Source organism: Diaphorina citri, unplaced genomic scaffold (genome assembly GCF_000475195.1).
Source record: "Diaphorina citri unplaced genomic scaffold, Diaci psyllid genome assembly version 1.1 scaffold57, whole genome shotgun sequence".
NCBI lineage: Eukaryota > Metazoa > Arthropoda > Insecta > Hemiptera > Psyllidae > Diaphorina > Diaphorina citri.
Genome location: NW_007377494.1, coordinates 147017 through 160130, shown reverse-complemented (window position 1 = coordinate 160130; position 13114 = coordinate 147017). Strand labels below are relative to the sequence as shown.

The 13114-nt window shown below is 40.5% G+C and overlaps 1 protein-coding gene and 1 long non-coding RNA gene across 2 annotated transcripts in view; both read right to left on the bottom strand.

Moving 5' to 3' along the window:
- Nucleotides 1–13114, bottom strand: part of LOC103517906 (voltage-dependent calcium channel type D subunit alpha-1) — a 54599-nt gene that overhangs the window by 2397 nt on the left and 39088 nt on the right. The window contains exons 23-24 of the mRNA XM_026829588.1: nucleotides 10985–11100; nucleotides 10351–10425 (exon numbers count right to left, since the gene is read on the bottom strand). Coding sequence (XP_026685389.1) covers nucleotides 10351–10425; nucleotides 10985–11100 — 191 coding nt within the window. The remainder of the gene's footprint in view (nucleotides 1–10350; nucleotides 10426–10984; nucleotides 11101–13114) is intronic.
- On the bottom strand, nucleotides 11415–13114 carry LOC113470861. The gene is made up of 3 exons (XR_003393767.1): nucleotides 13102–13114; nucleotides 12340–12598; nucleotides 11415–12197 (listed from the first exon to the last, which is right to left on the bottom strand). It is a non-coding gene; the product is annotated as an uncharacterized LOC113470861 (long non-coding RNA).

Here is a 13114-nt window from a genome sequence, read left to right as displayed (position 1 = left end):
TCTATAGTGCAGAGCTCTCAAGCAAATACAGGCACGAAGAAAGAGAAGCTATCTCTAAAATTACAAGAATAACTAGGAAGAATTGTGTAGGTAGGTACCCAGGTCGTTCACGCCGGAAAGCATCTGATAAAGTTCAAATAAGAATAAAGGGGGCCTAGACTGTTTGAAGCTCGAAGGTGTTGGCTAAGAACTTACCAAAAGTCTCTGATGTGAACTGTAAACTCGGGATCTGCTGAGGGATCAGTCAGGGCGGGCTTGTTCAAACTCTTGCCCAATTGTTTCAGCGCTTTCCTCTCCGATACACCACTGATAGTTCTGGGCACTGATTCCAGATCAGGATCATTCAGGTTCCTCTTGCAATAACAACATCGGGTGATTTCAGAGTCGCCACTGGTTGAACTGAAGGTAGAAGAAAACATGTAACTTATCTAGAAACAGGGCCGTATTTATGGAGGGGGCGAGGGGGCCCACCCCTCAAGCTTCAATTGTCTCCTTTACTGTCGGTGAGATTCCTAAAATTTGGAGCATCCCTCCCCCCCTGAGTACCCTGCTTATTTTACGCTAAGTGCATCTGGTTTGAGACCACTAGGCCACTGGTACCTAGGTATATCCCTCAGTTCTTTAACATGATAAAGCAATACATGAACAAATAAGAGGTAGGTACCTGCAATGTGATTTTTCTAGCTACCTGCAATGCGATAAAAATAGGTTTAAACTTTGTATGTACTTCTACAATTTTGTAGGTACATACCTACTTGCTAGATAAGTAGGTACTTATACCTACCTACGTATTTACCTACTCTTAAGCCTGTCCTGTAATAGGTACAGAATTCGTGTTTACAGAGTAATTTCTGTAGATAGGTGTAAACCTTTGTAGAATAAGTAGCTACTAGCTACCGCCAATTAAATGTTATGCCCGCCAATCAAGCTCAGACCGTCTGTCGTACTGTCTTAACTTGTGTTACGGAAAAAGCTTGAGACCTCTAGGTCTGTCAGACCGTGATCTGTCGTAGCTGTCTTCAACTGTGTACGACAAAGCCTTGAGACCTAGGGTTCTGGTCAGAACCGTCCTCTTGTGTTACGGTTACGGAAAAAGCTTGAGACCTTAGGGGTGTCAGACCGTGGTCTTGTGTTACGGTTTACGGAAAAAGCCGTTGAGACCTCCTAGGTCTGTCAGACCGTGGTCCTTCGGTTACGGTTACGGAAAAAATGCTTGAGAAAGGCGACTGTCACGCGTTTCAATCAAACGCGGTACCATACGACGCGACGATTAAACGTCTTACGACGCGACCGACGGCGACGCGCGCGAGGTACTAGGTAGGTGCAAGAAAGTGGTGTGCACGTTTCAGACCATTCTGACTTGAGTAGCATGGCGATAAATACTGAGGACTCACTTTAAATTTCTAGAGCTGAAAATTGATTAAAAGAAAGGTACCTAAGTACCCAGTTACCCTTCAATACCATCTTAGTAGGTCCTACTACTCAGTGCAATAGGTGGTACTCGGTACCGCTTTCGCATTAAAATTACTTCAAAGCAATTCTTAGGGTCGAAAGTCACAGTGCTCTTGACCACTCGGCCACAGAGGTGGGTTATAGGACGCATAGGTATAGGTACCTATTGCATGAGGTACCTGTTTGCATGTTCTTACCTCATTTTTCTCGTTTTAGCAGGCGGTTCTATGGCGGCTGTATTGATGGTAAAATCCGAATTCAAATGAGAAGCCTTTAACTTGTCACAGTGGGTCATTTTAATAATTTTAGAAAAAATAATTAAGAGATAATAATAAAATAAACAATAAAATATAATAAAAAGGTAGCTGTACATCAATAGTTGTTCACAAAAAATAGGTCATACCTATCTTCTAGGTAGGTATCTATTTGACTAACTGTTAAAAACTCACGTAATTTTACTCTTATTTTAATTTGAATTAGATTTCTCAATTTTAACAGTTTTATAATAAAAAGATACCTAATTATTTATTTAATAAAAAATCTAAATTAAGCATATCAACAAAAGTTCCACTATAAAGTTTATTAAAATTTCCACATTGTTTACACTTAAATATCTACCATCTACGAAAATAGTAAATATTATTTGAATCGAAAAATGTAAGTAGGTACCTACTCACATAGGTACCTATTTAGAAAACAATCACTTCCGGACACGTGAAAAATATGCGAAACAGGACCTCGAAATTTGGAAGGAGTAATCAAAAGATCAAAACAAACTGATAATAATGATAACCAACTGGTGTGAATACTCAAAATAAACAAGCGTAAACCAAAGTAACGCACAGATAACGCAAAAAGAGAGTGGTGTGGGATAAGAAGCAAGAGTCCTGAAACAACAGGCTGCTCCGATTTTCTTCACAGATCCTTCTTGCTTCTTGTATCCAAGAGAAGAGTAGCGCTTCTCAACCTTTGTACAATCGAATGGGTTTGTGTTTCACAAACAGTGGTCGTGCTTCTAAGGACCTTGAGAGCTATGCACCTTTCATTTTTTTCTTCTTTATATGATTTCAATTTTCATTTATTTGGCACAATGACCTATTATAATTTTGGTGGATGCGACTATTTCAAGTCTTGATAGGATTCCCAATCTCTAAAGTTTACGGGTAAGAAACAGGTAGTCCCATCAATCATTTTAAACACGGTTTCTTCAGCTCATAATATTCCTTCCGTAAATCCCGCAGGTCTGACTCGATAACTTTGTCCCGACTCAGTGGTATGTTGAGAGTACGAACCAATGTCTCAATACATGGAGTGGTGAAATATGGAGGCTCGTTACAAACACCAATATCATCTTCATATTCCATTCCCAGGAGGATATTGCACAAGAAAGTCGCATTTTCACAGAGAAAATCTTCGGTGAATTTTTTATCTTGTTTGATCAAATATTGCAGCAACTCCTCGTACTGGGTACCATTGTTTTCCTTGCACTTGTTGACCACAGCATTGCTGAGTTTAATCTTCTCTACAAGAGGATCTTGGTAGTTCTTGTATGCTACATGAGGCACTGTCAGTCTGTAAAACGCGTAGTCAGTTTCAAGAGTCACATAAGCTCGTTACAAACACCAATATCATCTTCATATTCCATTCCCAGGAGGATATTGCACAAGAAAGTCGCATTTTCACAGAGAAAATCTTCAGTGAATTTTTCATCTTGTTTGATCAAATATTGCAGCAACTCCTCGTACTGGGTACCATTGTTTTCCTTGCACTTGTTGACCACAGCATTACTGAGTTTAATCTTCTCTACAAGAGGATCTTGGTAGTTCTTGTATGCTACATGAGGCACTGTCAGTCTGTAGAACGCGTAGTCAGTTTCAAGAGTCACATAGCTTTCAGAATCATTGGCGGTGAGGGACCACTCATCTAGCGGACCTATGCCTTCACACCATACAGCGCCCTTTGTTCCTGCAAGGAAAATAAAATAAAAGTCATGTTTTTGACCCTATAACCCCACCTACAGATTAACGAGATTTCTACACATCAGATTGATTCAAACTTATTGTTTTTAGAATTTGGGTGTATATTAGGTACCTTTTATACCTACTATGTGGAAATTGTCATTTTTTTCTTCCCCTTTAACAATTTAATTTAGAAAGTGGTAAGTATTTTCGGTCTTGCTTTCAGTTTGTACTTTTTCTTTCAAAGGCAGAAAACTCACCTGAGTTGTCCTTTTCAGTCTCACTACTCGTAGTCACATAACTTTCAGAATCATTGGCGGTGAGGGACCACTCATCTAGCGGACCTATGCCTTCACACCATACAGCGCCCTTTGTTCCTGAAAATAAAATAAAAGTCATGTTTTTGACTCAATAATCCCACCTACAGATTAACGAGATTTCTACACATCAGATCGATTCAAACTCATTGTTTTTAGAATTTGTTTTTGTATATTAGGTACCTTTTATACCTACTATGTGGAAATTGTCATTTTTTTTTCTTCCTCTTTAACAATTTAGAAATTGGTAGGTATTTTGGGTGTTGCTTTCAGTTTGTAATTTTTCTTTCAAAGGCAGAAAACTCACCTGAGTTGTCCTTTTCAGTCTCACTACTCGTGATCAGGCCATCATCATCCTCGAAGTCAGAGTCATCTGTAGCATTGTATAAGACACCACTCATGTATAATTTGACGCCGTTCTCGATTAGATTGGAGTCGATGGTGCAAAGATGAAAGTTTTCGTCAAAGATGCTGCAAAAAGAAAAGAGCACATTTGTAATCAAAGGTCATTTCAAAATTGATTTTATTTTCTTTTTTTATGAAGAGGTTTGTTAGAGGGAACTGTAACTGCAAAAAGAAAAGAGAAAAGACTGTTTTTTTCTTCTTCTTCTTCTTCAAATAAGTCTTTTAAACACTGGAATACTTACCAGGTCGTTCACGCCGGAAAGCATCTGATAAAGTTCAAATAAGAATAAAGGGGGCCTAGACTGTTTGAAGCTCGAAGGTGTTGGCTAAAAACTTACCAAAAGTCTCTGATGTGAACTGTAAACTCGGGATCTGCTGAGGGATCAGTCAATAAGACACCACTCATGTATAATTTGACGCCGTTCTCGATTAGATTGGAGTCGATGGTGCAAAGATGAAAGTTTTCGTCAAAGATGCTGAAAAAAGAAAAGAGCACATTTGTAATCAAAGGTCATTTCAAAATTGATTTTATTTTCTTTTTTTTATGAAGAGGTTTGATAGAGGGAACTGTAACTGCAAAGGCCTCATCATCCCGAAATCGAAGAGAGAAGGAAGACAGGATGGGTGAAACCCAGCCGTTCCGAGAACAAACATTATCTGTTCAGGATAAAATCCGCCCCGGGCGGGAATTGAACCCGCGACCTCGAGCTTACAAGGCAGACGCGCTACCAACCCAACCCAGCTAACTAGGCTGGCTAAGTATGCTTAACACGATTAAAAACTCCCTCCTTCCTTTTTTCCGTTTTTATCCGACTTGGTAAGCTCCAGCATGACCGAATTTTTAAAACTTGGTAGTCTTTCGAATTATAGGATTACCTAAGACTCCTGAAAGCATGTTTTTTTTTCTAATAAGTCGTTTAAACACTGGAATACCAGGTCGTTCACGCCGGAAAGCATCTGATAAAGTTCAAATAAGAATAAAGGGGGCCTAGACTGTTTGAAGCTCGAAGGTGTTGGCTAAAAACTTACCAAAAGTCTCTGATGTGAACTGTAAACTCGGGATCTGCTGAGGGATCAGTCAAGGCGGGCTTGTTCAAACTCTTGCCCAATTGTTTCAGCGCTTTCCTCTCCGATACACCACTGATAGTTCTGGGCACTGATTCCAGATCAGGATCATTCAGGTTCCTCTTGCAATAACAACATCGGGTGATTTCAGAGTCGCCACTGGTTGAACTGAAGGTATAAGAAAACATTATGTAACTTATCTAGAAACAGGGCCGTATTTATGGAGGGGGCCCACCCCTCGAGCTTCAACTGTCTCCTTTACTGTCGGTGAGATTCCTAAAATTTGGAGCATCCCTCCCCCCCTGAGTACCCTGCTTATTTTACGCCAAGTGCATCTGGTTTGAGACCACTAGGCCACTGGTACCTAGGTATATCCCTCAGTTCTTTAACATGATAAAGCAATACATGAACAAGTAGGAGGCAATCATTTCTAGGTACCTGCAATGCGATTTAAACTTTGTAGGTACTTCTACAATTTTGTAGGTACATACCTACTTGCTAGATAAGTAGGTACTTATACCTACCTACGTATTTACCTACTCTTAAGCCTGTCCTGTAATAGGTACAGAATTCGTGTTTACAGAGTAATTTCTGTAGATAGGTGTAAACCTTTGTAGAATAAGTAGCTACTAGCTACCGCCAATTAAATGTTATGCCCGCCAATCAAGCTCAGACCGTCTGTCGTACTGTCTTAACTTGTGTTACGGAAAAAGCTTGAGACCTCTAGGTCTGTCAGACCGTGATCTGTCGTACTGTCTTAACTTGTGTTACGGAAAAAGCTTGAGACCTCTAGGTCTGTCAGACCGTGGTCTTGTGTTACGGTTACGGAAAAAGCTTGAGACCTCTAGGGGGTTTCACTCGAATCAGAGTTGAGATCACTGGATGTATCTGCGTCATTTGTACTAGCACTCTGGTTCCTTCCTCGTTTGTTCACTTGAATTTCAGCTTTGCTGTTCTTATTGCTGGAGGACATGTGCTGACGGTAGATTTTCTGATCAAACACTTGTTCAATGAGCGGTGTTAAAACTGGTTTCTTCAGCTCATAATATTCCTTCCGTAAATCCCGCAGGTCTGACTCGATAACTTTGTCCCGACTCAGTGGTATGTTGAGAGTACGGACCAACGTCTCAATACATGGAGTAGTGAAATAAGGAGGCTCGTTACAAACACCAATATCATCTTCATATTCCATTCCCAGAAGGATATTGCACAAGAAAGTCGCGTTTTCACAGAGAAAATCTTCGGAGACCTCTAGGTCTGTCAGACCGTGGTCTTGTGTTACGGTTACGGAAAAAGCTTGAGACCTCTAGGTCTGTCAGACCGTGGTCTTGTGTTACGGTTACGGAAAAAGCTTGAGACCTCTAGGTCTGTCAGACCGTGGTCTTGTGTTACGGTTACGGAAAAAGCTTGAGACCTCTAGGTCTGTCAGACCGTGGTCTTGTGTTACGGTTACGGAAAAAGCTTGAGACCTCTAGGTCTGTCAGACCGTGATCTGTCGTACTGTCTTAACTTGTGTTACGGAAAAAGCTTGAGACCTCTAGGGGTGTCAGACCGTGGTCTTGTGTTACGGTTACGGAAAAAGCTTGAGACCTCTAGGTCTGTCAGACCGTGGTCTTGTGTTACGGTTACGGAAAAAGCTTGAGACCTCTAGGTCTGTCAGACCGTGGTCTTGTGTTACGGTTACGGAAAAAGCTTGAGACCTCTAGGTCTGTCAGACCGTGGTCTTGTGTTACGGTTACGGAAAAAGCTTGAGACCTCTAGGTCTGTCAGACCGTGGTCTTGTGTTACGGTTACGGAAAAAGCTTGAGACCTCTAGGTCTGTCAGACCGTGGTCTTGTGTTACGGTTACGGAAAAAGCTTGAGACCTCTAGGTCTGTCAGACCGTGGTCTTGTGTTACGGTTACGGAAAAAGCTTGAGACCTCTAGGTCTGTCAGACCGTGATCTGTCGTACTGTCTTAACTTGTGTTACGGAAAAAGCTTGAGACCTCTAGGGGTGTCAGACCGTGGTCTTGTGTTACGGTTACGGAAAAAGCTTGAGACCTCTAGGTCTGTCAGACCGTGGTCTTGTGTTACGGTTACGGAAAAAGCTTGAGACCTCTAGGTCTGTCAGACCGTGGTCTTGTGTTACGGTTACGGAAAAAGCTTGAGACCTCTAGGTCTGTCAGACCGTGGTCTTGTGTTACGGTTACGGAAAAAGCTTGAGACCTCTAGGTCTGTCAGACCGTGGTCTTGTGTTACGGTTACGGAAAAAGCTTGAGACCTCTAGGTCTGTCAGACCGTGGTCTTGTGTTACGGTTACGGAAAAAGCTTGAGACCTCTAGGTCTGTCAGACCGTGGTCTTGTGTTACGGTTACGGAAAAAGCTTGAGACCTCTAGGTCTGTCAGACCGTGATCTGTCGTACTGTCTTAACTTGTGTTACGGAAAAAGCTTGAGACCTCTAGGGGTGTCAGACCGTGGTCTTGTGTTACGGTTACGGAAAAAGCTTGAGACCTCTAGGTCTGTCAGACCGTGGTCTTGTGTTACGGTTACGGAAAAAGCTTGAGACCTCTAGGTCTGTCAGACCGTGGTCTTGTGTTACGGTTACGGAAAAAGCTTGAGACCTCTAGGTCTGTCAGACCGTGGTCTTGTGTTACGGTTACGGAAAAAGCTTGAGACCTCTAGGTCTGTCAGACCGTGGTCTTGTGTTACGGTTACGGAAAAAGCTTGAGACCTCTAGGTCTGTCAGACCGTGGTCTTGTGTTACGGTTACGGAAAAAGCTTGAGACCTCTAGGTCTGTCAGACCGTGGTCTTGTGTTACGGTTACGGAAAAAGCTTGAGACCTCTAGGTCTGTCAGACCGTGATCTGTCGTACTGTCTTAACTTGTGTTACGGAAAAAGCTTGAGACCTCTAGGGGTGTCAGACCGTGGTCTTGTGTTACGGTTACGGAAAAAGCTTGAGACCTCTAGGTCTGTCAGACCGTGGTCTTGTGTTACGGTTACGGAAAAAGCTTGAGACCTCTAGGTCTGTCAGACCGTGGTCTTGTGTTACGGTTACGGAAAAAGCTTGAGACCTCTAGGTCTGTCAGACCGTGGTCTTGTGTTACGGTTACGGAAAAAGCTTGAGACCTCTAGGTCTGTCAGACCGTGGTCTTGTGTTACGGTTACGGAAAAAGCTTGAGACCTCTAGGTCTGTCAGACCGTGGTCTTGTGTTACGGTTACGGAAAAAGCTTGAGACCTCTAGGTCTGTCAGACCGTGGTCTTGTGTTACGGTTACGGAAAAAGCTTGAGACCTCTAGGTCTGTCAGACCGTGGTCTTGTGTTACGGCTTACGGAAAAAGCTTGAGACCTCTAGGTCTGTCAGACCGTGGTCTTGTGTTACGGCTTACGGAAAAAGCTTGAGACCTCTAGGTCTGTCAGACCGTGGTCTTGTGTTACGGCTTACGGAAAAAGCTTGAGACCTCTAGGTCTGTCAGACCGTGGTCTTGTGTTACGGCTTACGGAAAAAGCTTGAGACCTCTAGGTCTGTCAGACCGTGGTCTTGTGTTACGGCTTACGGAAAAAGCTTGAGACCTCTAGGTCTGTCAGACCGTGGTGTCAGGCGGTCTCAGCATGAATGGAGTGGCTGGGCTGGACTGTGGTTTTAGTGGATTCGATTTCTGAAAAGGCGACTGTCACGCGTTTCAATCAAACGCTGTACCATAACGACGCGACGATCAAACGTCTTACGACGCGACCGACGCGCGACGCGACGCGAGGTACTAGGTAGGTACAAGAAAGTGTGTGACGTTCAGACCATTTGACTTGAGTAGCGGGCATAATACTGAGGTACCTACTTTAAATTTAGAGCTGAAAATGATTAAAAGAAGGTACCTAAGTACCAGTACCTAATACCCATCTAGTAGGTCCTACCTACTCAGTGCATAGGTGGTACTCGAAACCGCTTTCGCATTACTTCAAGCCACATTCTTTTCCATGCCTATCCAAGAACGGAAAAGTCTGGTTCGAAAATTTTTGCGCTAGCCGGGATTCGAACCCAGCATCTCCAGGTCGAAAGTCAGTGCTCTTGACCACTCGGCCACAGAGGTGGGCATAGCATCAAAAGAAATAAACATTAGGAAAACGGGGAAAATGTAAGTTTAATTACATGTGTTAAACGTACTTGGGTAAAATGTTCACTATCTTATTTAGACTAGAAACAGAGTAGGTAAACTTTAGTTAAAACAATAAAAATCGTCAAAAACCTTAAATGCTAACTTATGTTCAATCTAGAACTTTAAAACAATCAGAATAAATTTACCAAAGTGGTCAAGATATTATCAGTGCGTTTCAATTTAATTGAAGATGGGTTCCACAGTCAAATTTTGCTAGTTGTAACTTCCATTTCAAGAGGAAGTTTCGTCTTTGATTTGTCGAATGACGATTGGTTGCGGCATTCGACCATTCAGATAAGAGATTCTTTATTTTCATACAAAACCAAAATGTGACTGTGATTCAGGCTATAAGGTTTATAGGTACGTACGAATTTGGGTCAGTAGGTATAAATGTTACGGACTTTGGAATTTAAACAGCGAACTTTTGTTTGCCTTGAACTTGAATATGGTGTGCTGAAATAAGTTCTTGTTAGAAGCTCTAATTCTATATTCCTGGAAATGACTTTGGAGCCTTTAGCTTGACTGTAGGTTGTAGGTATTAACATTGTAGTTCAATTAGTCATGTGGCATAGGATATAAAGCACTACCCGGTGTGCTGAAATAAGTTCTTGTTAGAAGCTCTAATTCTATATTCCTGGAAATGACTTTGGAGCCTTTAGCTTGACTGTAGGTTGTAGCTATTAACATTGTAGTTCAATTAGTCATGTGGCATAGGATATAAAGCACTACCGATTTTCGTTAAAACAGAGAGCGCCTCACTCTGAATCTGCTTGAACCCCAAAATAGAAGATCCAAAGTCCCAGAACTAAATTCTAACATAATAGCCCATTCAGAAGACACGGTTTGGAGGAGAGTGCATACTACTTTGTCTCTCCATAAACCATCTTGCACAATAAAGCCCCTATCATGCAATGCGCTCATTTTCTGAACCTATCTATTTCCAAATAGGCGGGAAAGTTCCTAGAAATCTATCTAAAATGCTGACTTTTCATCAAATGGTAATATTTTTAGACACTTACTCGTTGTTCATTTCAAGAGCCCGCATTGGTATCATCAGTTCACCTTCGTTATGAATGTCTTGCATGGACTTAACACTGGAAATGAACACGACACATTTTAATTGATTTTTTTTCTTTTTGTGCGAAGTCCGATACCCAAAACAGCAATCCCGGGTTCGAATCCCACCATCGACAAAAGGTGGGATTACTCGTTATGTTGACGTAGGTCACACACCATTCTTAGTTATTTGGGTGATGTCCGTAGGTATTTATAAAATTTTATTCCGAATCCCACCATCGACAAAAGGTGGGATTACTCGTTATGTTGACGTAGGTCACACACCATTCTTAGTTATTTGGGTGATGTCCGTAGTCCGTAGGTATTTATAAAATTTTATTTAGGTTAACAACCCTTGGGCACCAATATTTTCATCGTCAAATTTCAGTCACGAAAAATAACCTATTATTTCAATTAATAAAATTAGATTTTTTTACTAAAAGTTTCTAAACTGTTAACAACCCTTGGGCACCAATATTTTCATCGTCAAATTTCAGTCACGAAAAATAACCTATTATTTCAATTAATAAAATTAGATTTTAGTACAAAGTTTTAGTACAAAGTTTCTAAACCTATCTAAAATTATAATTTACTTACTTTAATTGACCTAGAGGACGGTTGTTATTTACATTGTTCATTTTACTGCTATCGTTCATGCCGTTCAGTTGAATGGAAGTGTAGGGCAAATAGTCGACGGAATTTGTTGGCGAAACCTAAAATGCAACAATCCAAAGTAAACAGATAAATGAGGTATCTATGAAGAAATGAGGGACGGATGAACCCTCAGCAAAAATAAGAATTGGGCAATGCACAACGGGCATCCAAAACAGCTAAATAGATCACTTGATGATTAGTTGATTAGAAATAAAGGGTTTTAGTTCATAGTAAATTTTTCTTGGTTTCAAGTTGCAACGCTCCCAAAAATCAGGGAAGTGCTCTGTGTAGTCAACCTCTACTTCAAATATCTTGATAAAAACAAAGAAATACAAAGGCACAGTAAAATATCAGGGAAGTGCTCTGTGTAGTCAACCTCTACTTCAAATATCTTGATAAAAACAAAGAAATACAAAGGCACAGTAAATGTTGTATAATATAGATGTACAAGTATAGCTATATGTATATAATTGGCTCTTTTTCATCTACAGGGTGACTTCATAAAGATAATATTGGTCACATTTTTAGAATTCAACTCTTATAAAATAGGTGTACCTATCTAGGTATCCATTTTTCTGATTTCTATTTCTAATTATGTAAGTAGGTAAGTATACCTATAATCTGAAATCGATTTTCATCTTCAACATTATAAACAAGTGTTTAACACTAAAAAATCATAAATATTATCTGTTATCAAGTTATCTTACAATACTATGTATCTACAATATTTTAGAATCTTTTTTTTTTACAATGAAACATACAGTTTAGTTTAATGACAATGCAATAATTTTGGATAGAAAAGTTTCCGAAATTGAATAGCTTTATCTAACCTGCCTTGGTAATCTTGGTAGAGTAGTGGCATTCCGCCTGCATAGCGGAAGGGCAGGGTTTGAATCCCTACCTTAACACGAAATTTTGTCCTCTTTAGAATATTTGAGCCGTATGAAAGCACAGCTCATACGAGTAGTACCTATCAAAATAAGTACCTAATATTATCATACTCGTATTCCTTTATAAACTAGTTAAGTACTTGGTCCAGATAATTTCTCTGGCCATCCAAAGAGACAGTTGCTCGAGCATCATGAGCACGTTGCCCTCTGGAAAGATGTTAGCTGAACTATTTTATCGATAAAAAAAAGTTAGCAAAAAACGAGACCTTCACTAACTTACTTGAAGTCTTGATCAAAATTATTGATAAGTCTTTTTTTCGCTGCTCGAGCATCATGAGCACGTTGCCCTCTGGAAAGATGTTAGCTGAACTATTTTATCGATAAAAAAAAGTTAGCAAAAAACGAGACCTCACTAACTTACTTGAAGTCTTGATCAAAATTATTGATAAGTCTTTTTTTCGCAGGAAATTTAGATACAATGCTCAGAATTTTAGTGAGTTCATTCTCACGTATCTTGAAATTGGTTGTGCCGCTCTTGAATGATCAACTTGTGGGCAGCTCTATCCATTTCCTCCTGGGTCATGTTCAAAGCTTCTTGCATTTCTTTAGAAGTATACTTGACCAACTCAGGATAGGCAAATTTACCCAGCCCATACTCCGCAAGAACCTGAAATAATTAATTGATCCTTAGTTTTGCTAGGGGCAGAAGGAAGTATACTTGACCAACTCAGGATAGGCAAATTTACCCAGCCCATACTCCGCAAGAACCTGAAATAATTAATTGATCCTTAGTTTTGCCCCTAAGAAGTTTGATTGTATAGTCCAGAGTCCATAATCTGTATACCTACTCTGCAGTCCTGTGGGTAAAAACTACTGATATTATTTCTATGAAACTTCCTTTCTGAGGTGAACGTTTTTGCAATGTTTATCAAAATCGGGATTGAACGGATAGTTCCAGAGTTATCGCGGTACCTCTGCAGTCCTGTGGGTAAAAACTACTGATATTATTTCTATGAAACTTCCTTTCTGAGGTGAACGTTTTTGCAATGTTTATCAAAATCAGGATTGAACGGATAGTTCCAGAGTTATCGCGGTATACAAACAAATAAATTAAACTCAAAATCGGCTAGTGAAAACTGAGAATTCACTTCGTTCGACCATATATCTTACCCTGCCGACTAAA